Source organism: Tachyglossus aculeatus, chromosome X1 (genome assembly GCF_015852505.1).
Source record: "Tachyglossus aculeatus isolate mTacAcu1 chromosome X1, mTacAcu1.pri, whole genome shotgun sequence".
Lineage (NCBI taxonomy): Eukaryota > Metazoa > Chordata > Mammalia > Monotremata > Tachyglossidae > Tachyglossus > Tachyglossus aculeatus.
The window spans coordinates 88,109,827-88,135,130 of NC_052101.1; the positions used below are offsets into that span (position 1 = coordinate 88,109,827).

The 25,304-nt window shown below is 50.9% G+C and overlaps 1 protein-coding gene across 1 annotated transcript; it reads right to left on the bottom strand.

Moving 5' to 3' along the window:
* Window positions 1-14,979: 14,979 nt before the first annotated feature.
* GNAT1 (G protein subunit alpha transducin 1) lies at window positions 14,980-24,674 on the bottom strand. Its single transcript, XM_038772982.1, has 8 exons — window positions 24,569-24,674; window positions 19,032-19,074; window positions 18,517-18,658; window positions 17,824-17,981; window positions 17,119-17,247; window positions 16,481-16,610; window positions 16,128-16,281; window positions 14,980-15,170 (listed from the first exon to the last, which is right to left on the bottom strand). Exons 1-8 carry the CDS (start codon window positions 24,672-24,674, stop codon window positions 14,980-14,982), a joined length of 1,053 nt encoding a protein of 350 aa, XP_038628910.1.
* Window positions 24,675-25,304: the final 630 nt, after the last annotated feature.

Genomic DNA, 25,304 nt, shown 5'->3' on the forward strand with positions numbered 1-25,304 from the left:
ATATATTATTCTATTTATTTTATTAATGATGTGTATAAATCTATAATTCTGTTTATTTATATTGATGCTATTGATGCCTATTTACTTGTTTTTATGTCTGTCTCCCCCCTTCTGGACTGTGAGCCTGTTGTGGGCAAGGATTGTCCTAGAGAACCATTGTGGCTTAGTGGAAAGAGCATGGGCTTGGGGGTCTGAGGTCTTGGGTTCTAATCCTCGATCCGCCACTTGTCTGCTGTGTAACTTTGGGCAAGTCACTTAACTTCTCTGGGCCTCAGTTACCTCATCTGTAAAATGGGGATTAAGACTGGGAGCCCCACGTGGGACAACCTGATAATCTTGTATTTACCCCAGTGCTTAGAACAGTGCTTGGCACATAGTAAGCGCTTAACAAATACCAAAATTATTATTATTATCATTATTATTATAATAAGTGCTTAACAAATACTATCCTTATTTATTATTATTGTCTCTGTTGTTGAATTGTACTTCCCAAGCACTTAGTACAGCGCTTAGTACAGCGTTTAGAAGCAGCGTGGCTTAATGGAAAAAGTGCGGGCTTGGGAGTCAGAGCTTGTGGTCGTGGTCCCAGCTCCACCACTTGTCAGCTGTGTGACTTTGAGCAAGTCACTTAATTTCTCTGTGCTTCAGTTACCTCATCTGTAAAATGCGGATTAAAACTGTGAGCTCCACGTGGGACAACCTGATGACCTTGTATCTACCCCAGCGCTTAAAGCAGTGCTTGGCACATAATAAGTGCTTTACAAATACCATTATTATTATTTTATTATTATTATTACAGTGCTCTGCATGCAGTAAGTGCTCAATAAATACAACTGAATGAATTCTGGAAAGGTGAAGGGGATCCTGTAGGTGTGCTTTGAGATCCTAGAGGACAGCCCAGTCTTGATAATCTGTGGTTATGAGTAAAAACAGGGACAGGAACATAGCTAATTGAAATTGATGGCTAACTCTCTTCCAACTGAGAGCATCACCTTCCTCCTCCTCTTCCTCCTCTTCCTCCTCATCCTCCTTCTCCTTCACCAGGACTGCTAGCAAGAAACAAAACTGATCAGTTTGAATTTCATCTCCATTTCATTTTCCTCCATCTCTCACCTCTCCTTTTTCCCTCACTCCCTGATTCCTTCTCTCCCTCCCCCGTCTTTCCCTCTCTCCCTCTCTTCCTTAATCCCTCCTTCCCTTCTCTCCTGGGGATTGCTGTGCAGAGGTGGGAGGGAATAACAGGAAAGGCTTTCATCATCTTTCTATCAACCATGAACAGAGAGAAGATGGTGTGGGGAGGTGAGGTAGGGGTGTGGGGAGATGGGGGAGGGAAGAGGTAAGGTGGGGGAGGGGTTGGAGGCCCTGGTGTGGGGAGAACACTGGCATTTTTGATGATTGTTGTTATTATTGAGCTCACTGAAGGGTCCAAGGCTGGGCCTCTGGGCCGGGCCCCAGAGCAAACACATACAGCAACGTTTACTCGGCACCCTGTTGACCATGGATGGACACCTGCCGATCCTCCCGTGTCCAGCGTCCAGCGGGCTGAGCCTGGCTTAACAGCTGGGCTCAGCCAGCCAGTTTGGGGGAAGCGAGGGGGCGAGGGACTAAATTCCTGAGGCTGCTGGATATGTGGAAATTTAGGACAGGCAGCTCCCTGAGCATGTGCAGTAGCCCCTGAGATCCCCCCAGTTTGAGGCTCTCAGCCTGACCCTCCTGGTGAGATCCTTCATGTCCACCCTCCACTCTTGGCACAGCCCTGGGCATATCCAGTAAACTCTACTCATCAGCCCAGGCCAGCCCTGCCTCTCAACCTGGGCATTTCTCAGACAACATCTCCTTCTTCCTTTCCCCCCACACTGGAAGTTGGGGTGAGGACTCCACATGTCATGGAGAAACCAAGGCCCAGAGAGGTCGTGACTTACCTCAAGTCACACAGCATGGCAGAGGCAGGGCTGGGGGTGGTGGAGGGAAACTCTGACTCCCCATCCCAGGGCTCTGTCCACTCAGGTCACCGCCTCCCATGAAAACTCAAAATCCAACATCTTGACCTCTCATCACCTGCTGTGGGGATGATAGGATTAGCATCTGGCCAGGGTTCCCTCACCCCAGGGAGAAGCTGATGAAGTCAACCACAAGGCTCAGGCAAGTGTGCTTTTTCATAACAGTCTACATAGCAGAGGAAGTTTACCCTGGCAGCAGGGCCAGCCTGCTGGTCCCCTCAACTTGCCTGTTGCCCTCACAGTGGGGTTGGGGGTTGGGGGGGAATCTTCTTGTTTTCTCACAGGCCACCCAGCAGGCAATTCCCATCCCAGTCCACAGCTATTCCTCTAGAGTTCCAGGAAATCCCCTTCTGACCCCAAGATGACAACCATTTTGTTTACTATTACAAGGCTTGCTAGGAGGGATATGTTTCACTGCCTCCACTGAGCCTACTCCTCTTCCCCCTGCCCCATCCCGAGGTCTGGGCATGCTTCTGAGACTGACACTGCCCTCATTATGGGCAAATGGAACCTTCTCTGTCTCCTGTATGCCTGTCTAATGTCTTGGTAGGCAGTAGGTGCAAAGGTAGGGCAAGTGACACTAGGCATGGCACATGGCCACACTTCTTTGGGTCTCCCATAGCTGGTAGCCACTCCCCCAGTCCCCTCACTAGTGTACATCTAACTTCAAGGTGAAGCCCCCATAGACTCACACCAATGCCCCTGCCAGTTTTGAGTTGGGGGGAATTGAGTTAGGAGGGAGAGGGGTTCTTCAGGTGCTTATTTTGACAAGGGGTAGGTTGGTGGGTATCAAGAGAAGGGAGGCAGTGAGTGAAGAGAAGGGATGGAAGGAATAGAAGAAACTGGGGTTTGGGGAGGGCTCTAGGAGGCTGGCTTGCTGGAGGTGCAGCAGGGAAATCAGGAGAAACACAGCAAAGTGTGTCAGAGAGGAACTGGTCTTAACCATCCATGCCTAACCCCTCCCTGTTACCCCACCTTTCCTGATCACTGGCATGGTGTTAGGTGCCAGTGTTCAGAAGGGGGTCATCCAGGTCAGTGCCCATTCCCAGATCCAGAAAACCCCCAGCGAGCCAATCTCCCTCAGGATAGAGAAATCTCTTCCAGGTGGTCACTTTGGGCTCCAGGACTGAACAGGCCCATCCATGGCCCTTGCAGCAGACCACAATAGTGCTGAGAGCCCTATAGGATGGGTTGGAAGGCTGAGAGGAATCAACAGCATGTGCCAAGATGTGATGCAATAAGTAAATAAAGTATTGACCCTGTGGGCAGACGATAGTGTTGGGAGTGCTGTTTCCAGGTCCTGGGCCATATGAAGGGGCAGAGGGGGTTGGGGTGGGGAAGGAACTATCACCTGTGAGGCAGGAGATAGTGAAACAGATTGCTGGAGTGGGTGAGGGACTCTCCTCAGACCCCCATTGGTTTGGGCTAGGATTTAGGGGTCAGCTGGGTTAGGTTCCTGCCAGCTCCAAAAGGTCAGAGTGTTGTTGGAGTGATGTCAGAAGCGCACCTTCCCCCATCCCCTCCTCCCCCAGCTCCACACCCCTGAGAGTCCCAGCCCCAGATCCCTGGGCAAGTTCACTGGACAACAGAGCAATCTGCACTCTGACCCCAGGGGGGTCAGGGCCCTCAGTGCCAACCAGCCTGCTTGAGCCCAGAGGTGTCCAGGGGAGGAAGCAAAGGCGCCAGCTTCTCACCACAAAAGTCCAGCTGGGGCTGCAACTGCCAAGAGGACTTCAGGGATGAAGTCCAATCTGCCCACCGGCTCCTCAAGGCTGTCTGTACTGGGTCTATTGCTGAGGGGTGGAATCCTCTCCACCACCTCCCTCGCAGGCCCTGCCATGGCTGCTCCACCACCAAACCCTCCCTTTGGCACTGGAAACATTATGGAAGAGGCAAGTGACCAGGTCTGAATGGGACCTTCAACCCCATCAAATAACAACTTGAACTGCAACCTGAACAGAAACAAACTGAGGTCTCAGGTCCTTGGCTCATCTGGATTCCCTGGGCCCCTGCAATCAGAACAAGCTCCCCAGAGGAGTCTCTTGCCAGACAGGCCCAACTTTTCCCCGGGGGCGGGGGGGGGGGGGGGGGGGGGGGGCTGGGTCATCAGATCGTTGTGGGCAGGGAATGTGACTATTTCTTGTTATATTGTACTCTCCCAAGCTCTGAGTCCAGTGCTCTGCACACAGTAAGCCCTCAATAAATGCGATGGACTGACTTGGTTGAAATGAGACCTTCCTCAGAACAAAACAAGTTAAATGGCTGTTTGCTACATGCTAAATACCCTTGTGACCCCCTTTAGGATCTTCACAGCACCTGTAAGGGAAGTTATTCAGGTGAGCTATCTCCACAGGACATAGCAACTGGATAGTTACTGTCCTCCACTTGCCTTGGCTGGTGGACAGCTAGTCATTTTGTCCTCTGGGCCCTGATTTGGAACTCCTGTGATCTGTTCCAGCTCTGACAATGATACATCTGAGGCCCCCTCCCTGGGCCTCAGTTTCCTTCTCTGTAAACTTGGTGGGGCAATGGGTTTCTGGGTCCATTGAAATCCCCCAGTAATTATGGTCCTTGTTAAATGCTTTTCTAAGTGCTGGGGTAGATACAGTTCCTGACCCACATGGGCTCACAGTCCAAGTAGGAGGGAGATAAGGTATTGAATCCCCATTTTACAGATGAAGAAACTGAGGCACAGAGAAGTTAAGTGACTTGCTTGAGGTCACACAGCAGGCAAGTGGCAGAACCTATCAGAACCTGGATTAGAGTTAGAAAGACCCATGCTCTTTCCACTAGGCCATGCTGCTTCCCCAAGAATAGTTTAAAAACTTTTCCTTTCAGAGACATACACAAGGTGGGTGGAGGCAGGGCCAGTGAGAAAATAGGACTGGGGGCACTGAGGGGTTGGAGTGAGCTGTGGGTATGGGACAGGATTCTCAGGAAGGGAGGGGACATCAGAAGGATGGCGGAGTTGGATGCCAGGGAGTCCAGCCCAGTAATAATAATAATTGTGGCATTTGTTAAGTGCTTACAATGTGCCAAGCACTGTACTAAGTGCAGGGGAGGGGGGATACAAGCAAATCTGGTTGGATACAGTCTCTGTCCCACATGGGGCTCATATTCTTAAGCCCCATTTCACAGATGAACTGAAGCACAGAGAAGTGAAGTGACTTGCCCAAGGTCACACAGCAGACAAGTTGTAGACCCGGGATTAGAACCTGGATCCTTCTGACTCCCAGGCCCATGCTCTATCCACTATACCATGCTGCCTCTCTAAGCCACTTCAGTTTACTAGTAGTTTAGTGGAAAGAGCACAGGCTTGGGAGTCAGAGGACATGGGTTCTAATCCCGGCTCCACCACTTGTCTGCTGTGTGACCTTGGGCAAGCCACTTAGCTTCTCTGTGCCTCAGTTGCCTCATCTGTAAAATGGGGATTAAGACTGTGAGCCTCACGTGGAACAACCTAATTACATTGTATCTACCCCAGCTCTTAGAACAGTGCTTGGTACGTAGGAAACACTTGACAAATACCATAATTATTATTATTATTTACCCCAATCCCCGTGTGTGCACCTTTACCTTAGGTCGGTCTGTCCTGGGTCTCTATCCAACCCAGCTCCCCTCCCTGGCTTTCAGGAGCATTAAAATTCCTGAAATTCTTCCTTTTGCCATTCTCCCCTCCCTCCACCCCGGAACCTGGACCCGTACAAAAAAAACAACAAACTTTCCTCCAATTACTCTCTCTCGTTCTCTTTTATTTTGAGCAAAACTTCTTAATGAGCTGTCAGCTCAGAACCAGCTGCAATCTCACGGCCAGGCTGAGTCACATGGACCCTGTGATAATCTGTCACATGAAGAGGGGAATAATTAAAACGCACCCCTCTAAATTCCCCACTGACTATAGCTGCACTTTCCCCCTCCTCATTCCCCAACCTAAGCCCGTGGTTGGCAAGGGGGAACGGGGACAGGGAGTGAGAGTGAAGGGTGTTGGCTGAGGTATGAAAAAGGGTGCAAGAGTGTGGGGGGTCAGGGACCTCTGACGTCAGTTTGAGTTACCATCTACGGCAAGGTTCAGTGTTCTCTGCTTAATCTCTCATCAACCAAAAGCGCTGAGTGGCTTCTGGGGATTTGGAACCCATGCAAGGCCTCATCCTGGAGGAGCCTGCTTGGGTTGAGATTGTGGCGGAGTTACCTGGAGCAATGGGGTTGGGGGGGGAGGGAGAGAGAGAGAGAGAGAGTGAGAGAGAGAGAGAGAGAGAGAGAGAGAGAGAGAGAGAGAGAGAGAGAGAGAGAGAGAGAGAGAGAGATCTCGATGAGGGGGGTGGAGGAGTCAGGAAGTGGTTGGATGACTTTGAAGACTGTTGTGGGGCCTAATCCAAGGATGGAGAACAGCAGAAGCTGGAGGGTCAGAGTTACTTGGAGCCTCTTGGAAGGGATAGGCAGGTTGTAGGGGAGAGGGGGAGGATCCAGGCACCAACTGCTCAGTATGAGATGCACTGTCTAGTATATGGTCTCACCTCCATCAGTCAATGGTATTTATTAGCTGCTTACTGTGTACAGAGCACTGGACTAAACACTCGGAAGAATACATCAGAGAAGGTAGACCCAATCCCTGCCCATATGGAGTTTGCACCCTAGAGGGGAAGACAGACATTAAAATAAATTAGATGGATATATACATAGGTGTTATGGAGATGGGGTGAAAATCAAAGTGCTTAAGGGGTACAAAGCCGGGTGCATAGGCAACGCCAAAGGGAGGGCAAATAGGGGAAGTGACTGCTCTTCCTCCCTCTCCACGCACCCCTCTCCCATCTATGAGGATGTAACAGCTTAGCTGCATCACTAGGCAAAAAAACCTTTCCTCCTTGCCTTGGGTCTATTGCCTCCTTTGCTTGTCTGTGTCTGGATGGTCTTTGCATTAGATTATAAGCTCCTAGCAAGCAGAAATAATGTCATTTTGAACTCACTTCTGTAAGGTGCCCAGCAAAGAGTCCTGTGAACCTGCAGAAATAAAGAGGGAGGAGTGAATGTGGCAGAAATGAATGGAAGGGTGGAGGGGAAGGTGGGGCCAGTTGGTAGTATAATGATGAGTGCAGGTGCCCTCCAAGCCATTGCCCTGAGTTCAATTCCCTTCCAACACAGTTATATTATATCTTTTTCTGGATGAATCCTCCCACCTTCTTGATCAGACCTCCTCAATCAGCCTTTGCAAAACTCAGGCAATTTTTTTAGTAATGTGTTTATTCACAAGTGTGCCTATTCAATCTATCAGTTGTAAATACTACAAATCCATCAATTAACATCCACTGTCCCCCGGATTTGACTGTAAGCACCCTGAGGGCATCATATCTATTTCTTTTGTATATTCCCCAAGGACAGAGCATAGTGTTCTGCCCACAGTATATACTCTATAAATCCTGTGGATTATGATACTGATTGATTGGCTTGAAACTGAATGGAGAGAGTCCAGACAGAAGGTGGGTGAAGGGAGGGCAGAGCCAGGAAGGAGACTGATTGGTTTCCTCTGTGGCTGCTTGTTGCTCCTGGGAGCAACCACCCCTTCCATATCTCAGCTTCTGTATTACCTCATCCCACCCTCCCCTTCACTCCTCCATTCATCTCTTTCATGGACATCCCTGCCCCTTCTTCCCTTTCTTTTCTATTTGCTCACCTTCCTCTCACAAACAAATGGAATCCAGCCTAATGGAGAGGCAGGGGTCTGGGAGTTGGGACTCTTGGCTTAATCAGCCTGTGTGCTGGGGGTTCTCTGGGCAGAAGGTACTGCTAGCTCCACTTTTGTGGGTGGTCTGGGGACCACAGTGGAGTAGAAAGCATCAGGGATTCACTCCCCAAATCAATCCTCTCATCCCTCCCACACTCATATGAACCCTGCTATGCTGGCAGTTCCCAGCTGAATCTGGCTTAGAACCCGTAGGCATTATTCTAGCCATGATTATAATTGATCATTATTATTGTTGTTGTGGTCTCCTGGGGGCAGGTGGGACTTGGGCCTGGGAAACGCTTTGGTCTGTAACTTAGATCTGGTCTGGTGTTCACCCCACTAATCACTCATTAATAGTCACCGCTAAGGAAATCCTTTGTAGAGAGGCCGGGATGCAAAAATGGAACCATTTCTCCTCTACTCCCTGGCTTCTTGCCTCTGGCCCCCAGTGTCCAGCATATGGCAAACCTCCTATTATTATTATTATTGTATTTTTTAAGCACCTATTATGTGTGTCAAGCACTGGGGTAGTTAATCAGGTTGGACATCATCCTTATGCCACACGTGCCACAAGGGGCTCACAGTCTAAGGAGGGTTGGAGAATAGGCAGTGAATCCCCATTTTACAGATGAGGAAACTGAGGCACAGATAAATTAAGTGATTTGCTCAAGGTCACAGCAAGCAATTAGCGGAGTGGGGATGCTCTTTCCAGTAGGCCATGCTGCTCCTGGATAAGGATTGTGGGTAGGTTCAAAAATCCTGTTGTCCACCCAGGCTGGGGTAGACCCCTCAATGGGGATGCCTAATCCCCATCCCAATCCTGGTCCCTGCATAAGAGAAGCATCTTCTCTTTGGTCTCCTGGCAGCCACCTAGATCCCCCATAGTTCTCTAGAAGACTCAGTCTCTCCTGAGCCCTAGCCTTGGTTACTCATAGAGGATTGGGTGGATGACCACAGGAGGATGGGAGAATCTTAATCCTGGCCAGGCCTGATCCTGAGGGGGAAAAGGAAGGGTATCAAAAGGAAAGCCAAACTTCAGCTGTGTCACTGAAGAGATGGTGGGAAGGGTCCTGAGCAGGGTTAAAGGCCACCTGGGTTTCTTTCTCAGATTTTCTCTGCCTCTTTGCAAATCAAGGACCCAATCTGTACCTCATTTTCTCCTAGCTAGGTAATATAGGGGAGATGATGGGCTCATACACGGGAGAGAGACTAGCTCCCCATGCAGCCAAGGACAGAGTCCCTTGAAACCCATGAGCTGCATAATGGAGCAGGGTGTTTGGTGGGAGGCAGTATTGGGATCCCAATCCCCCAACAAATTTCTTCTTCTCCTCTTCCCCAGGAGAAAGAGGGATCCTCCCTTAGATACCCACCCCCACCAAGCACAGGAGTCTGGCAGTGATCCTTCTCTACCCAACAATCCACCTCCAAACTCCTCTATTCAGCTATTGTGAATTTTTACTTTTACCTCCCTGAGGCTGTCTGGTTTAGAATGGAAGTACTAGGAGAACAGGTACAGTTCTTTAAATTTCTTTGCCCAGGGCCCAGTGCAGCAATGGGCCCACTAGGACAGCTCTGCTAAAGGGGAAGGGTTACAGCTGAACTGATCAGGAATCAGGACACCTAAATTCTACCCCTAGTGCATTTTGAGTTCTGAAGGCAGCTGCTTTCTGATGGCACACCTTAGGTCCCCTGGATGGCTGTGCAATTGTCCCTGAGGGCGGGGGCAGCCCTGGGTGTACCTCTGAGCCTGCTGGGCCAAGGTTAAAAGTTGCTCCCTCACACTCTCAAGCCCTCCATTGCCACTGAGAAAAAAAATCTGTGGTAATCTCCGCCTTCCTTCTCTCCACTGAGGGTCCCCATTCACTGTATGCTTGATGCCCACCAGTCAAGGATAAAAGCTGTTCCCTCATGCTTCCACAGCAGAAGGCCTCCACAAACCCCAGGAAATAATAATGATAGCATTTGTTAAGTGCTTACTATGTGCCAAGCACTGTTTTAAGTGTTGGGATAGATGCAAGGTTAAGTTGGATGCAATCCCTGTCCCACGTGGGGCTCACAATCTTAATCCCCATTTCGCAAATGAGGTAACTGAGGCACAGAGAAGTAAAGTGACTTGACCAAGGTCACACAGCAGACAAGTGGCAGAGCCGGGATTAAAACCCAGGCCTGTGCTTTATCCACTAGGCCACTCTGTTTCCCCAAAATAGTTGCTGTGCTTTAAGATTTCATCATTTCTGATATGTCTGTCTCCAGGCCTTTCTCCCCACTTAAACTCTTAGATTGTGAGCCCCCGATGGACAGGGACCATGTCTAATTCCCTCCTGTGTATTCTTTACTAGTGCTTAGTACAGTGCTCTGCACACAGTAAGTGCTGAGTACTATTCTTACTTCTACTACTACCACTACTACTCTGGAATGAGAACCTGGTTTAGCTTGGCAGTCTGCACATCCGGTCTCCCCATCCCCTCCGCCTTACCTCCTTTCCCTCCCCACAGCACCTGTATATATGTTTGTACATATTTATTACTCTATTTTATTTGTACATATTTATTCTATTTATTTTATTTTGTTAATATGTTTTGTTTCATTCTCTGTCTCCCCCTTCTAGACTGTGAGCCCACTGTTGGGTAGGGACCGTCTCTATATGTTGCCAACTTGTACTTCCCAAGCACTTAGTACAGTGCTCTGCACACAGTAAGCGCTCAATAAATACAATTGAATGAATGAATGAATGAATGAATGAATGAATGAACCTGGTGCATTTCAGAGAGTAGAGAGACCCTCTACCTGTTCCCCCTATCTCCCCACTCACTTCCTCCATCTTGTCTCCAATAATAATTGTGGCATTATTATGAGTCCCAGAGAAGTTAAGTGCCCCACCCAAGGTCCCACAGTAGGTATGTGGTGGAGTGGGTATTAGACTCCTGGTCCTCTGACTCCCAGGCCTGGATTCTTTCCACTGGGCCACGCTGTCAACTTCTCGCCCTGTGGTCCCAGCACTGGGGAGCTGTGAAGTTGGCTCAGTCACTGAGTCCAGAGGGAAAGATCCAGTCCAGAGGGAAAGATCCTCAAGAAACCTGACTCTTCCCTTCGGCTGGAGCTCTTGGAAGATGGGGCTGTCACTGTCCCAATGAGACCCTTGACCTCCTATCAGTTTTCTTTTTTTCTCCAGCACCCACATCCCAGGCTGGGCCCTCCCCCACCCTTGGGCTTTGGGGGCCTCTCTCTCTCTCTCTCCTCTTGTACTGCCCCCCTTTCCATGCCAGGGGAACAGATCAATAAAACAGCAGGGACTCTGCCCCTGCCCGCCCCTTGGGGACTGGTAGTCATTGGACAGAGACCTGTGAGCAGAGGCAGGGACCTTGTCCCCTGGGGGCGGCTTGTCTCTCGGGGACTTGTCAACATTCCCTCCTCTCCAACGCACCCCCCCTCCCCTGTAGGTTCCCTTGCCACCCCAGTTTCTGTTCATTCACCCCTTGGCTGTTGACAGCAGACATATCAGCAGCCCAAAGGAATGCCCACCCCGGGCCAGGCAAAGTAGGAGCCCCTGGATCATGGGTGGAAGACTCACAGCCATGGACAGAGACTTCCACCCAGACATTAGGGATGCCTGGGTTCTTGCAAAAGCCATCAGGGAGGACCTCATCCCAGAGATAGGATCACCACCTTTCTTCCCTGGATAAGCTCTGCCCTCCCTGAGTCTGTTTGCTTTTTGCTGCCCCTTCTTCCTTCTCGCTCCCCAACTTTCCCATGGGGGATGGATCTGAGCCCACCGAGCTGCAGCAGGTATTCCTCTCGGCTGTTTCCTTGGAGTCGGGAGGATGTAAGTTGGGGGTGATGGGAGGAGGTGGGGAATGATGGGTGAGGGGAAGGACTGTCATTCAACCTTGGGATTCAAAAGGAAATACCCACTGAGCCTGTTCTCTTTTTACTGTTCCTGCCCAGGGGATGAGGGACCTCTGCAGACTGTAAGCTCATTGTGGATGGGGAATATGTCTACCAACTGTCATATTGTACTCTTCCAAGCACTTAGTACAGTGCTCTGTACACAGTAAGAGCTCAATAAAAACATTGATTGATTTATTGATTTGGAGGAAGCCAGGAGGTACAGTCAGGGTCCTGGCCACAGTTCCTCCTTCCCTTCTCTGTCAAGAAGGGATCAATGACCAACCCTGTTTATTCAATACTTCTCTCCCCCCAGCTTCTGAATGTCACTGATTCAGACAGATGCCATTGCCCCCCACCTCCACCCCTCAAAGGGTGGAGCTGACTCAAAGGCAATTGCCAATGTGGTAAACTCAGGGTCTTTACCTCCCAGCTCTGTTTACCTCATCCCCTTGTCCCCCAAGGGATGGTATAGGGTTGATGGGATATCTGAAGAGTCGGAGGGCAAGTCCTCCACCTCAGGCAACCACCCTTCAAAGCTGAGGGAGACAGGGATTCAGTGGGGGAGGGTCCACTCTCAAGCCCCCAGGGCCACCACAAAGTTAGACTTCGGGTCCCAGTTTTTGTCCAGTTGTTGGCCATCCTCTCAGGCCCTAGGCAAGTGGTAATAGTACTACTCAGCATGTAATAGTGCCATGACTCTTACATGGAGAGGACAGGAGGGTGGAAATTGGGCCACATAGGTCTCTGCCCTACCAGAGAGACTACTGTTTCCTAGGATGAGGAATCTTTCCAAATGGTTGGATTAACAGGCTGACATCTCCCCACCTCCCCACTCTAGGGTATTCTGCAGTCCCTCCTACCAGCCTTGGTGGAAAAAGTCTGGGAAGGCAGAAAGCTGGAATCAGAGGAAGTAGATCTGGCTGAGTTGGGAGGGAGGGCAGGAAAAGGGGGGAAGGAATAGGAGGGTACAGAAAGGATGGTGGTGGGGGAGAGGGAATAGGACGAGAGAGCCAGATTGCACAGATACCTCCAAACTCAGAGATGAGCCAAGCAGCCCCTTCTGCAATCACCACCCTCGGCAGGGGTTCCATGAGGTCCACCAGTCCCCACACTCTCCTCAGAGGGCAGGGGAATAGACTGCCTGTACCTGAGTACTTTGTTCCCCAGGCCCAGCTGGCAGGAGGACACATCTCCAGCTGGTTCAGGTATTCTAGTTGCAAATCCCTCCACGACCAGGATGTTCCCTGGAGACTGGAAGCCCTGAGAGGTAAGTTGGTGATGCTCATCTCTACACTCATAATGGGCAGCTCCATGAACCGCCCTTCATGACCTCCCCTCGTGGTCTCCCATTTCCACAGGAACAGCTAGACACCATATAGAGGCTCAGGCCAGAGCAGAGGTTGAGCTGCTAAGATTTCTAGCACCATTCCCTAGGCAGAGCCAGGAATAGGCAGTTGCACACACTGCCCAAAGAGTGTGTTAGAGAGCCCAGGACCTGCTGAGTCACTGAGACTGGCAGCTTCTGACCCTACTCCACCTCATTCTGACCGAGGCCCCAGTCTCAGCCAGAGTGAGGGTCTGTGAGTCATGGAAGAGTCTGAGTGTGAAGGACAGGTAGGGACAGGACAAGGCCCTTCCCCCCACCTTGCCACCCCCCAACTATGTCCCCACTTCAAGGGGGCAGGCAACAGGGACACGGCCTAAAGGGGCAGGACAGACCTGAAGGAGACTTGGCCAGGACCTAACTTGCCATGAGTGACTCACCTGGGTCTGAGGAGCAGGAGACTGGATGTGGGTGGGGGGAGGGGGAAGAGCAGGATGGGGAAGTCAGAATAAGGCCTTGGTGTCTAGGAATGGGGAAGGGGTTGGAAAGGGTGCTGGGCAAACAACTGAACCACAGACCACACTGGGACCAGCTTGGGCTTCTGCTAACACAGTAACCTTTAATTAAAAAGCCATTAAAGATAGTACTCAAACCTAGGATTGGATGAACTCTGGGACCCACCTTAGCCCTCACTCCCAGTCTCCCCAGTTCCCCCAGGCAGCATAGCCAGTCATCCAGTGACCCCCATCACCCCCACCCCACACTTACCTCTTCATACCTCACTTCAGCCTCCACCCATCCCCTGACTCAGTCACTCCTTTACTCCAAGACTTCTCTCCCAGAAACCTTTATGGAATAGGCCCTTCCCTCTCCTTGCAGCTATATTGTGACCATCACATCAGATGGTCCTGGTGGGGGAATCAAGGGGCATGGTGGGGGGGGGGTCTTCTCTGAACTCCTGAGACAATCTCCTCATCAGTACCTGGGATTGGAGGGAGCAGAAGCAGGTGGGGGCTGGGCCCAGAAGTCATGCCTTCTGGTGACTCCTCTTCCTGTGGTTCCCAACATCATTGAACCCAGAGTAGGTAGAGAGGCAATTACTGAGACAAGGTTCTACAGGTGGCCCCATCTCCCACCCTGAGTCTCCTGTCCACTGGGGTTGTGTATGGGAGAGTCTCCAGGGGAGGAAGGGAGTACCCCATCTCCGTGAACACTGGTCCCCAAAAGCCTGTGCTGACTCTGGACTCTATCCATCCTGGTATGGTTTGGGGGCAGCTGAAGGTGGTGGTGGGTGCTCAAAGAGGGCAGAGGGAGTAGGTGGGGAATGTTTCCTGGGGAGCCCCATCAAGCAGACAGAGGCTGGTGGGATGTAGCTAGAGCTAGGGCTGGAGTTGAATGACTGGGGACCCACAGGGTACTGGGACCCAGTCGAGGGAAGGTGGTGTGGTGAAGGATGGTGCAGGTTGGGCAGTACAACAAAGGAAGGACTTCATGCCCTGGGCCTATGAAGGAGGGCTGAAGATGCAGGAGAGAGAGAGAGAGAGAGAGAGAGAGAGAGAGAGAGAGAGAGAGAGAGAGAGAGAGAGAGAGAGAGAGAGAGAGAGAGAGAGAGAGAGAGAGAGAGAGAGAGAGAGAGAGAGAGAGAGAGAGAGAGAGAGAGAGGAAGGGGTGGAGGCAGGGGATGAGAAGAGATGGAGGAAGAGAGAGAGAAAACAAAGTTATATGGGGGAGCCTCGAGTGGGACAGGTACCATGTCCAGTCTGATTGTCTTGTATCTCCCCTACACTTAGCACAGTGCCCAGCCCATAGTAAGCACTGAGTAAATATGATCATCACTGTGAGAGAGATGCTGGGTGGTTGAGGGGATGAATTAGGCAGGGGCCTAGAATGGACAGGGTCACAACATCTAGAGAGTGGGGGTGGGAAGGATGCAGAAAGGATGAGAAAGAACCATCTGAGAAAGGATGCAGGGTGGGAGCTGGGGCCTGGGAGCTGAGAAGGAGTGGGAGGTCTGGGGGCCTGGGAAGCTAGAGCTGGCAGGGTTGGGCTCAGAAGAGGCCACAGTCCTTGAGATTCTCCTTGATGATGATGTCGGTAACAGCATCAAAAACAAACTTGACGTTCTGGGTGTCGGTGGCACAGGTCATGTGGGAATAGACCTCCTTTACATCCCGTCGCAGGTTCAGCTCCAGGAACTGCAGCTTGATGTAATTGCCAGCATCCTCGTATGTGTTGGGGCCTGGGAATGGGCAGTCGAGGTGAGGGTCAGAGTTGGGGGCCCAGAGAGCCCCCTGCCTGGCTCCAGGCAGCCTCTTGGCTTCCCCTGAGACTTGGACCAGAGGAAAGGACGGAACCCAGACCCCATCCAGCCCTCGGGGTGTGTGAGGGCGATCTGCCTTGAGACCGAAGGGACCAGGGTGGGAGGAGCTCAGCCCAGCCCAGCCAAGTAGACTCCTGAACATTTTGGAGGAGCTGGGGGGACATCTAGTGGCCATAGTAGAGTAGTACTTCAGGTTTCCCAGGAGCGGGATTTCAAAATCCGGCCTCTAGAATAAATCCGTGGCTGTGGAGCAGGCTGGATCTCCCTTTGAAATCTTGGCTGACCCCGCTGTCCACAGAGCCAGAATCTTGGATTCACTGGCCCATAGGAGAAACCCAAATCACTCCATCAGCTAAAGACAAATCAGTGTGAACGGAGTTCACTTTATGTGATTTGGATCCTTACCAACCAGCAAAATTTCCCCTAGTCAAGATCCAGGCTAAAGCTGAAACATGTAGCCTGGGTTTCAGATGGGATAGAAGTGGAGGCTTGATGCTCACGTGCCATGGCTTGGATGGGGTGGGTGTAGCGGACTGGGTGCTGTCCACAAGGCCTGGCTGAAACGTGGGCAACTATCTGTCAGACTTGGACCCATGTGTCCCTGACTGGATTCGAGCAGGTCAGTGGTGGTCCACGTATAAATAGGCTGGCATGGGTTATAGCCCCTGGAAGCACACATGGGCAGCTCAACCTTGGGTTGTGCACTTCCATCTGTGTCTGGGCTCTGAACCCAGAAGGCATCCTCACCACCTCATGCACTGACATAGTTCTCTGAGGCCAAGGAGAGGGCATAGAATCCCAGGCCTCTGATAAAGAGGCAATCCTCCCCCCAAAATTTCCTTTAGGCCTCCATCCTGTGTTTTGCCTTGGGCTTACCGTCGTAGTCAGGGAAGCAGATGTTGAGGTGAGCCTTCTTGATCTTCTCAGTGAAGACGTCCTTCTTGTTAAGGAAGAGGACGATGGAGGTGGTGGCAAAGTAGCGGTGGTTGCAGATGCTGTTGAAGAGGTGGAGGCTTTCATGCATGCGGTTCTGAGGGCGATAGAGGAAGGGAACGTTTGGATCAGCACCAGTTGGAGATGGAGCTCCTTTTCTCTCTAGATGACCTTAGTCAGGAAAGGCTGGATGGGAATAGGGGCCTCTGGGTAGGACTGGGATACCAGGGTCCCATGTGTGGGATGCGGGGGGGGGTGGAGGAGTGTCCTATCAGGGGAGCAGCAGCAGCACTTACCACCTCATCGTCCTCCACCAGCACCATGTCATAAGCACTAAGGGCAGCAATGAAGATGATGCAGGTGACCCCCTCAAAGCAGTGGATCCATTTCTTCCTCTCAGAGCGCTGTCCGCCCACATCAAACATCCTGCGGGGCCAACAGACATCTCCTGGGCATCCCGTCTGGCCTCCCTCTGGGGCCTGAGCTTTGGAAAGCTGCCCTCTTTATTTCTGGGCCTGGTGCTGAACCTTTCCTGCTCAACTATTCCATGACAAGCCTGACCTTCACCCCCATGTCACCCCATGTACCCACGTGTTCAGTCCAACAGGAGGCAGAGGAGGCATGTGGAGGTAACAAACCAGTAGTGGCAAAAGACTTCATTGGAAGTCAGGACACCAGAGCTCCAGTGCGACCCTGACTTTCTCGGAGTCCCATCTTGGAGAAGTGTGTGGGTGTATGAAGGGGATCTCAGAGGGTAGGAAGTATAGGCAGAAGGGTATTGCTCTTGGGGGAGGTGGGGAAGGTCAGAAGAGAAGAGAGGAAGAGCAGGCTGGGCCGAGGAGGTGGAAGCTGGGGTCCAAGCTGGGGCGGGGGTACAGGGCATTGGGAGCCATGGTGGGGAAGGGAAGTGGGGCAGATGAGGTGAGGGCCCTACCTGAAGTTGAGGTCTTTGAAGGAGAACTGAGTCTCAATGATGCCCGTGGTCTTCACCCGGGAGCGCAGCACATCCTGCTCCGTGGGTACGTACCCAGGGGTCACCAGCCGCTCCAGGTCAGACAAGTAGCTGACCAATCAGAAAGCCTGGTTTCAAGGTGTGGAACCTCCAGGGCTTGGGTCTAGAAAGGAACCTGACCCAGGGCCCCATGTACAGTGCCTGGCACATAGTAAATGCTTAACAAATGCCATGATTATTATGTGGAGCTCTAGGAGGAGGTAGATGGGGATTCCACTTTGGGAGCCCCAGAAGTGTAGGGCTGAATGAATTGCCGGTCGCGGGCAAGGAGGGAGGCACCCTGTCCCTGTCCCATCTCTGTACCCTTGCCTGCTTTCTGGTCATGCTTCCTCCCTTGTTATTCCCATCATCCACCTGGGTGTGGGAAGAGGATTGAAAGGGGAAAGGAACTGGAGCCAGGAGGATCTGGTTGGCAGATCTCTGCCCTGGTCTCTCCCCTTATACCCCCATCTCTGCTGAGGGAGATGGCTACTCCTGACCACACAGAGGGCCGGCCACCTGGCACCATGAAGAGGTCCCAGTGAGACAGGGATTGAGTCCTGCCTCCCTGTGTATGGTCCACCTGATTGGAGTGCCCCAGCCCTGCTCTCAGGAAGTCATGGCCCTGGGATCCCCCAGGCATCTTACTAGCCAGCAGAATCGTTGAGCTGGTACTCAGAAGCACGGTCGAAGCATGCCTGAATTCCTGTGTCTTTCCACAGCCGTTGGATGATGTCAGACATCTCCTTGGGCATGGTACCTTCCTCAATGGTGTCTGCCATGTGTATCAGCTTGCGGGCGTCATCCTGTGATGGAGAGAGGGATTGGGTCCCAGGGTGGAAGAGAGCCGCTGTACAGTTCCCAGTCCCATCCACAGGGTGTGGAGGTGAGGAGGGTGGGTAGGGTCACTCTGCAGTTGGGGAAAAGGTGAGAACAGAAAATGCAAGAATCCAAGGGCTGAAAATGAGCCCTTTCCAGCCCTCCCCCACCAACCCCCACCATGCTTTGCTCAGGCCATGTCATCCATCCACCCACCTTTCAGTAGGGCAGCACCTAGACCATCCCAGATATATGGAAGAGGAGAAAGAGGAAGAGCTTTCTTCCTCAGGGTAAGAGATTCCTCAGCCTACCTGGGCCACCCTTTCTTGTGTCCCTAGCAAAACTTTACAGCCTGTGGCCTTTCCTCGAGTCAGTATCCATTTCTTCTTCAGTCCTCAGTGACGTGGAATATGGAGGCCCCCTAGGACCTTTTCTTCTGCAGGAGGAGGGAGTCCCAATTCCACCAGGACAGGGCTCCACAAGAGGGCTGTGCGATGGCTGAGGGGTTTCCCCAGTCCTCACCTGTCGAGCGGAGTCCCCATATTGGATGTTGAGAGTAGACATGGCCCGCACAATAGCCAGGATGGACTGCAAGGTGTTCCCATAGATGATAACAATGAACTCCAGGCACTCCTCCAGGGAGTACCCATCCTGATGGATAATCCTGTCAGGAGAGAACAGGATGAGAGGGTTAGGGGACTCTGCCCAATCTTATACCACCCATGCAGGGAAAGGGAGGATCAAGGTGGATCAAGGGAGTCTGAAGAGTTTGGTGGAATAACCCTGCAGAACCCCCAGAATAAACAGGATTGCAATCCCAGGGTCTCCTGGAGGAACCCTGGTGCTGACTGCAGTATAAGCCTCTCTCGGTGAAGGCAGCTGTGGAGGGCTGCAGGATCAGCTCTCCCAGGCAGGGATGGTAGTGGGCAGAAGTGAGGGTGGAGGTGGGGGCAGTGCTGAAGTACCACCTCCTCCCAAGAGAGGCCACTGAAAAAGAGGGACAGGTGGCTAGCCAAGGTGAAGGGAGTCACACTCACTTCATCTGCTTGACGATAGTGCTTTTCCCGGACTCACCAGCTCCTGGAAGAAGGAAACGGGAAAACAGCTCCAACATACTGGGCTGGGCTTTAAGCACATGTCTGACCTGAGCTGGCCAAATGCCTAGCTGCAGCAGAGTCCAGTGGACTGTACCCTGTCCTAATCCTCCTGGATTTCCTGGCTGCTTTTGTCGCTTCTGATCACTCCTTCTCAGACCTTGATATTGCTGACATAGTACTGACCAATCAATCAATCAATCAATCACTGGTATTTATTGGGCACTTACTGTGAGCCAAGAGCCTTGTACTGAGTGTTTGGGAGGGTACAATAAAAAAAGGGTTGGTAGATATGTTTCCTGACCTTCAGGAGTTTACAGTCTAGAGGGAGTTATAGCCTAGAGGGGAATTTCCCCTAGTTTTCCTTCTCCTCTGACCAGTCCTTCTCAGTTTCATTTGCTGGCTCCTGTTTCACCTCTCATCTCCTAACTGTGGCTATACCTCATATTTTTGTTCTGGGTCTCCTATTCTAGCATGACACTCCCTCTCACCAGAAGCTCATCTCTCTCCATGAAGCTGCCACCTCTAAAAGGATGACTCTCAAATCTACCTCACTAGCTCCAATTTCTCTCACAATTCCTCTAGTCTCCTGGACATAGCCATTTGGATGTCCAAACTCCACATGTTGAAAACGGAATTGCTCATCTTCCTTTCTAAACCAACTCCTCCTCCAACTTTCCCAACTCTGTCAATAGCACCATCATTGTCCCTAATTCAAGAAACTCAGAGCTTTAGTGTCATTCTCCACTCCTCACTTTCTTTCAATTCTTATATTCAATTGATTGCTAAATCTTGCCAGATAGTACACATTTAACAATGCCACTATTATTATGTGGCAAGCAGCATGTTAAGTGCTGAGATAGATACAAGATGTTCTTTCTGTACCACATTTTCCAGATCCACCCCCCATCTCTCCACCAAAACAGCTACCACCCTTGTCCAAACTCTTGTCATAGCCTGAGTAGATGACTGTATTGGCTTCCTCACAGACTCCAGCTTTTTCCCACTTCAGTCTATACAGCATGCATAGATTATTTTCTTGAAACATGGTTTGGCACACATCACCCCGCTCCTTAAAAATCTCCAATGGCTACCTGTCTCTCTCTGCACCAAGCAGAAACTCCTCACCATTGGCTTCCCAGCTCCCAGGCTCAAATTTTAAATGAAACTTGCTTTCAATTCTCCCTCCTCAGAAACCATGTTCACGCTATTCTCCTGCCCTGGAACTCCCTCTCTCTTCAAACCCACTAGATCACAGATTTCTCTCTTTTTTTAAATGGTGCTTGTTAAGTGGTTACTATGTTCCAAGCACTAAGCACTGTGTGGATACAAGTTTGGACACAGTTCCATGTCCCATATGGAGCTCACAGTCTTAATCCCCATTTTTCAGATGAGGTAACAGGCACAGAGGAGTTAAATGACTTGCCCAAGGTCACACAGCAGACAAGTGGTAGAGCCAAGATTAGAATCCAGGTCCTTTTGACTCCCAGGCCCATGCTTTAGCCACTATACACACTACTTCTCTTCAAAGCCTTCTTGAAATCACTTTAATATTTATGCCTCTAGACATATACTTCAGAGCTTTATTAAAAACACATCTCCTCCAAGAGGCCTTCCCTAACTAAGCCCTCATTTTCTCTTTTATCACTCCTTTCTGCATTGTCCTTGAATTAGGATTTGCACCCTTTACTCACTCCTCCCTCGGCCCCATAGCACTTATGTAGTATCTGTAATTTAACTCATTTATATTAATGTCTGTTTCTCCCTCTCTTCACTCATTCAGTCATATTTATTGAGCGCTTACCTTGGGCAGAGCACTGTACTAAGCACTTGGAAAGTGCAATTCAGCAACAAATAGAGACAATCCCTACCCAACAATGGACTCACAGTCTAGAAGGGGGGAGACATATCAAAACAAGTAAACAGGCATCAATAGCAAAAATATAAATAAATAGAATTATAGATATATATATACATCATTAATAAAATAAATAGAATAATAAATATGTACATATATACACAAGTGCTTTGGGGTGGGGAGGGGAATAGAGCAGAGGGAGGGAGTTGGGGCAATGGGGAGGGGAGGAGGAGCAGAGAAAAATGGAGACTTAGTCTGGGAAGGCCTCCTGAAGGAGGTGAACTTTCAGTAGGGCTTTGAAGGGGGGGAAGTGTGCTAGTTTGGCGGATGTGAGGAGGCAAGGCATTCCAGGCCAGAGGTAGGGTGTGGGCCAGGGGTTGACAGTGGGCCAGGCGAGAACGAGGCACAATAAATATGAATGATTGATATACATTACCCACCTTCAGCACTTGTGTGTATTTAATTGTACATTCAATTATCTACTCAGCTACTTCATCCTGACACTTACGCTATTCCTATTTGCTATACACTTGTTTTCACTTCTGCTCCCATTGTAAATATTTTTTGTCTGTCTCTCCCGTTAGATTGTAAGCTCCTTGTGGGCAGAGAATGTGTCACTTCCTTGTTTTGTATATGCCCCATTACTACTAATTATAATTGTGGCATTTGTTAAGCGCTTACTATATGCCAAGTACTGTACTAGATGCAAGATAATCAGGTCAGACAGTCTCTGTCCCACATGGGGCTCACAGTCTAAGTAGGAGGGAGAACTGGTATTTAAACCAACCGCCATTTTACAGAAAAGGAAACTGAGGCCCAGAGAAGTAAGTGCCTTGCCCAGGGTCACACAGCAGGCAAGTGGCAGAGCCAGGATTAGAACTCAGGTCCTCTGATTCCCAGGCCTGTCACTACTATTACTACAACTGCTGTTGCTCCTCTTCCAAGAATCCTGTACAGTGCTCTGCACACAACAGGAGGTCAACTAATGCCATAGATTGATTAATAGATTGATAGTTGTGAGGTGTGTCTGGCTGAAAAGAAGCTTTTTTATGACTCAAGGGCCAGAACCAATCTTAGAAAAGTCCCAGACCATAAGCAGGTAGCTAACCCCTGACAATTTGGTCAACCTCCCCTGATGCTCCTCCTGGGTGTAAAAGTGAAGGGGCAGGGGGTTCTGGAATGGGGGTGGGACTCCAAAGGTATTTTGGGAACCCTTACAAGATCCCTTCCATTGGACAGAGGTTGAAGCCCAGTACCCAGAATGGAACTGTTGGGTATTTGAGATTTGAATCTGAGTCTTCTGACCCCCCACAAGCCTGTGGTCTCTCTATGGAGTTCTTTGTTTCAAAGGGGAAAGGGGTAGAAGGCCAGCTAGGCACATGCTGCTTCATTTAAAAGTATTCTTAATGAAGAGTACTGTTGCTAGTTTTACTTGTGACCAGAAGTATGGTTATCCTCCTATTCCCAGCCTGGGAGAAATTGGGACACCTTAAAGCAGGCTGGGGTTGGGGCCAAAACTGGATTGGGGGAAGGGGGGGAAACTGAGCAAGTAGGGAGAAAGGGGAACCCGTTGTTGGGTAGGGATTATCTCTATTTGTTGCCAAATTGTACTTTCCAAGCACTTAGTACAATGCTCTGCACACAGTAAGTGCTCAATAAATACAAATGAATGGATGAATGAATGGGAACAAGAGAGAGAAGTGGGAGAGTAGGAAAGGGGAAAGAGGATAAGGGTGAAGGGATCGGGGAATAGCAGGGATAGGGTTGGGAGGAAGAGGAGGGGACTTACCTCGGTCCCTGGAGCTGTCCTTCACCCCTCACCCAGCCCATCCATTCTTCCTTGACTAGAGGACCAGGCGACTAACTACTGCTGTCACTTGCTACCAGTGGTGGCAGTGGTTGGTGAGCAGCCAGCCAGCAATCTGGCCATGCCCAAACTGACCTTTCTTGGCCAGTAATAATTTCTAGTTTAGCCAGATTGCACATTTTAGTTGGGTTGAATATCTTTCTCCCCATCCTGGTGGTGCTAGTGATGGCCATGGAAGTGGTGACAATTGCTTCTGTTGCCGCCATTGCAGAAGAGGACTCATCCTCCTATCCATTGGCAGCGACATTAACTAAAGCAGCCACCATTGCCACCACGGCCAAGGGACCCTGTCTTCACACCTGGGACTTGGTTCTAATCCCAGCTCCACCACTTGTCTGTTGTGTAATCTTGGGCAAGTCACTTCACTGCTCTGTGCTTCAGTTACCTCATCTGTAAAATGGGGATTGAGACTTGTGAGCCCCACATGGGACAGGAACTGTGTCCAACCCAATTTGCTTATATCTACCCCAGCAATTAGTAGAGTGCCTGGCATATAGCAAGTATTTAACAGATACTACTATCTTCCAGACTGTAAGCTCACTGTGGAAAGGGAATGTGTCTGTTTATGTTATACCGTACTCGCCCAAGTGCTTAGTACAGTACTCTGCACACAGTAAGCATTCAATAAACACGACTGAATGAAGGAATGAATGACTTTAATGGGTCATACCTTAGGATTTTCAGAGTCCCCTAAACATTACAGTACCACCCAAAGTGAGTAAGCGCTTAATAAATGCCATCATTATTATTATGCCCGGTCACCTTAACTTTGATTTTATTGCCCTGCTCTGTCCAGGACCTACTGCATGTGCTCTCTGGATGCAAAGCCATACAATCTGGTGTTGCAATGTGAGAATTCCTGCCTCTCTTGACAGTGCCAACTCAGGGTCCCTCTGAAGCCTGGCTGTCCCAGTGCTGCAGCATCCAGTGCTCAGTGCCTTCCCTCCCTCCCTTCTCCCTTCTGTCTCCTTCCCCATCTCCCTCCCTCCCTCCCCTGCTTCATCCCCATTTCCCTCCCTCATCTCCCTTCCCCTCTCCCTCCTTACTTTTCTCTTTCCCTTCCTCCCTCCCCTTACTCTGGCACCATTCCTGGCAGTGGAAGTGGAGAGCAGAAAGGAGGGCCTGGCAGGTGAGGGAAGAGAGAAAGAGGCTGAGAGGAGAGTCTTCCAGACCTGAGTGGGAATTGGCTCCTATCCAGCACTATGGACCACAACAGATTGAGCTGGGGATTAATACTGAAGCACCCTCCATCCCATCCTTCCGGGAAGGAGGCTGAGGGGGACGGCTCAGGGGAGAGTTAATGAGATCACTGGTTTGACTCCCCCTTCCCTCCAGTCCCCACACAGAAGAGGCATCACCAAGATCCCCTTGGCCAAAGTGGGGCTCCAGTTCTGGATCCAAGAATCCTGGTGAGAGAGCCTCCAGGGGCTTGTGAAAGGGATGGTGGGGGAGAGGGGAGAGGAAGTCCAGACTGGTAGAACTGAAAAGTGAAGGCGAGAGAGGTCCTGGGTCTGGGGGAGGGCAGGGCCAATGTGGGCAAAGGCAGGAAATCAGACACTGTCTCTGGTCTGCAAGGGGCTGACTGGGCCCCTGGCACCAAACAGCTCCCCAGAGTGGGGATTCTTCCCTCCCAGGCTCCAGAGAGCCAATCCCCTTGGGGCACCTGGGTGTGTCTGGGAGCTCTCCTTTGGGCTGGGAGACTCCCAGCCCTCCCGGAGGGGTGACTCAGGATGGGAAATAGGGAGCCGTAATCACCCAAAAGCAGCAGCTTCACTGTCCGTGCGTCCTTCTCTGCATCTTCCTTGAGCTTCTTCTCCAGCTCCCGTGAATGTTTCTCCTCAGCACTGGCTCCTGCCCCCATTTTCTTGGTGGGATGGGGGTGGAGAGGGACACAGCCTGGGCTCTCCTAGGGTTGGGGACCCTTGCCTTCAGGATTCCAAGGGGCTCTGGCCCTCCTCTGCCTCCTGGGATGGGCCTATTGGGAATCCTCTTGCCCTTGGGACAGCGGCCACAAGACTAACGGGTTGCCTGCCCCTTGGTGTCTTTCCGAGTAGGGGGTGGTGGCGGGTGGCAACTGCTGCTTAGGAGGATTTGGGGGCCAGGGGCGATAATTGACCAATCGGAGCCAAGGACAAGTGGATCGAGTCTGCTGGGCTCCTGCCCCCTCCACTCTGACTCTAATCGGGCTGGTGCTGTGCTCAGCCCCTGGGCTGGGGTGGGGAGGGAAGAAGTGGGGGAAGGCATGCAGTTGCCCAAGGCCCCACAATCCCTCCATTTGCTGACTCTGCACAACCTTTTTCTGGATCTGGGCCTAGAGGGAGGGAGGGTGATTTCCTCCTGGCCTCTTTCCCTGTAAAGAGGTCCCGTCAGAGAGTCCGCCTGCACTGAGAGTCTGTACCAGGAACAATGGGAGCTTCCAAAAAAAGAAGGTCCAGTCTTTGCCCTCCAGGTGATTTTGGTCTACATGGGGCAATAGAAGGGGCTCACCTAG

Coding starts and splice junctions, on each gene's coding strand:
- GNAT1 (XM_038772982.1), bottom strand. CDS start 24,674: ATGGGGGCAGGAGCCAGTGCTGAGGAGAAACATTCACGGGAGCTGGAG. Junction 18,659..19,031: donor ACTATCGTCAAGCAGATGAA/GTGAGTGTGACT, acceptor CTCTCCTGACAG/GATTATCCATCAGGATGGGT. Junction 17,248..17,823: donor CTCAACGATTCTGCTGGCTA/GTAAGATGCCTG, acceptor CTGATTGGTCAG/CTACTTGTCTGACCTGGAGC.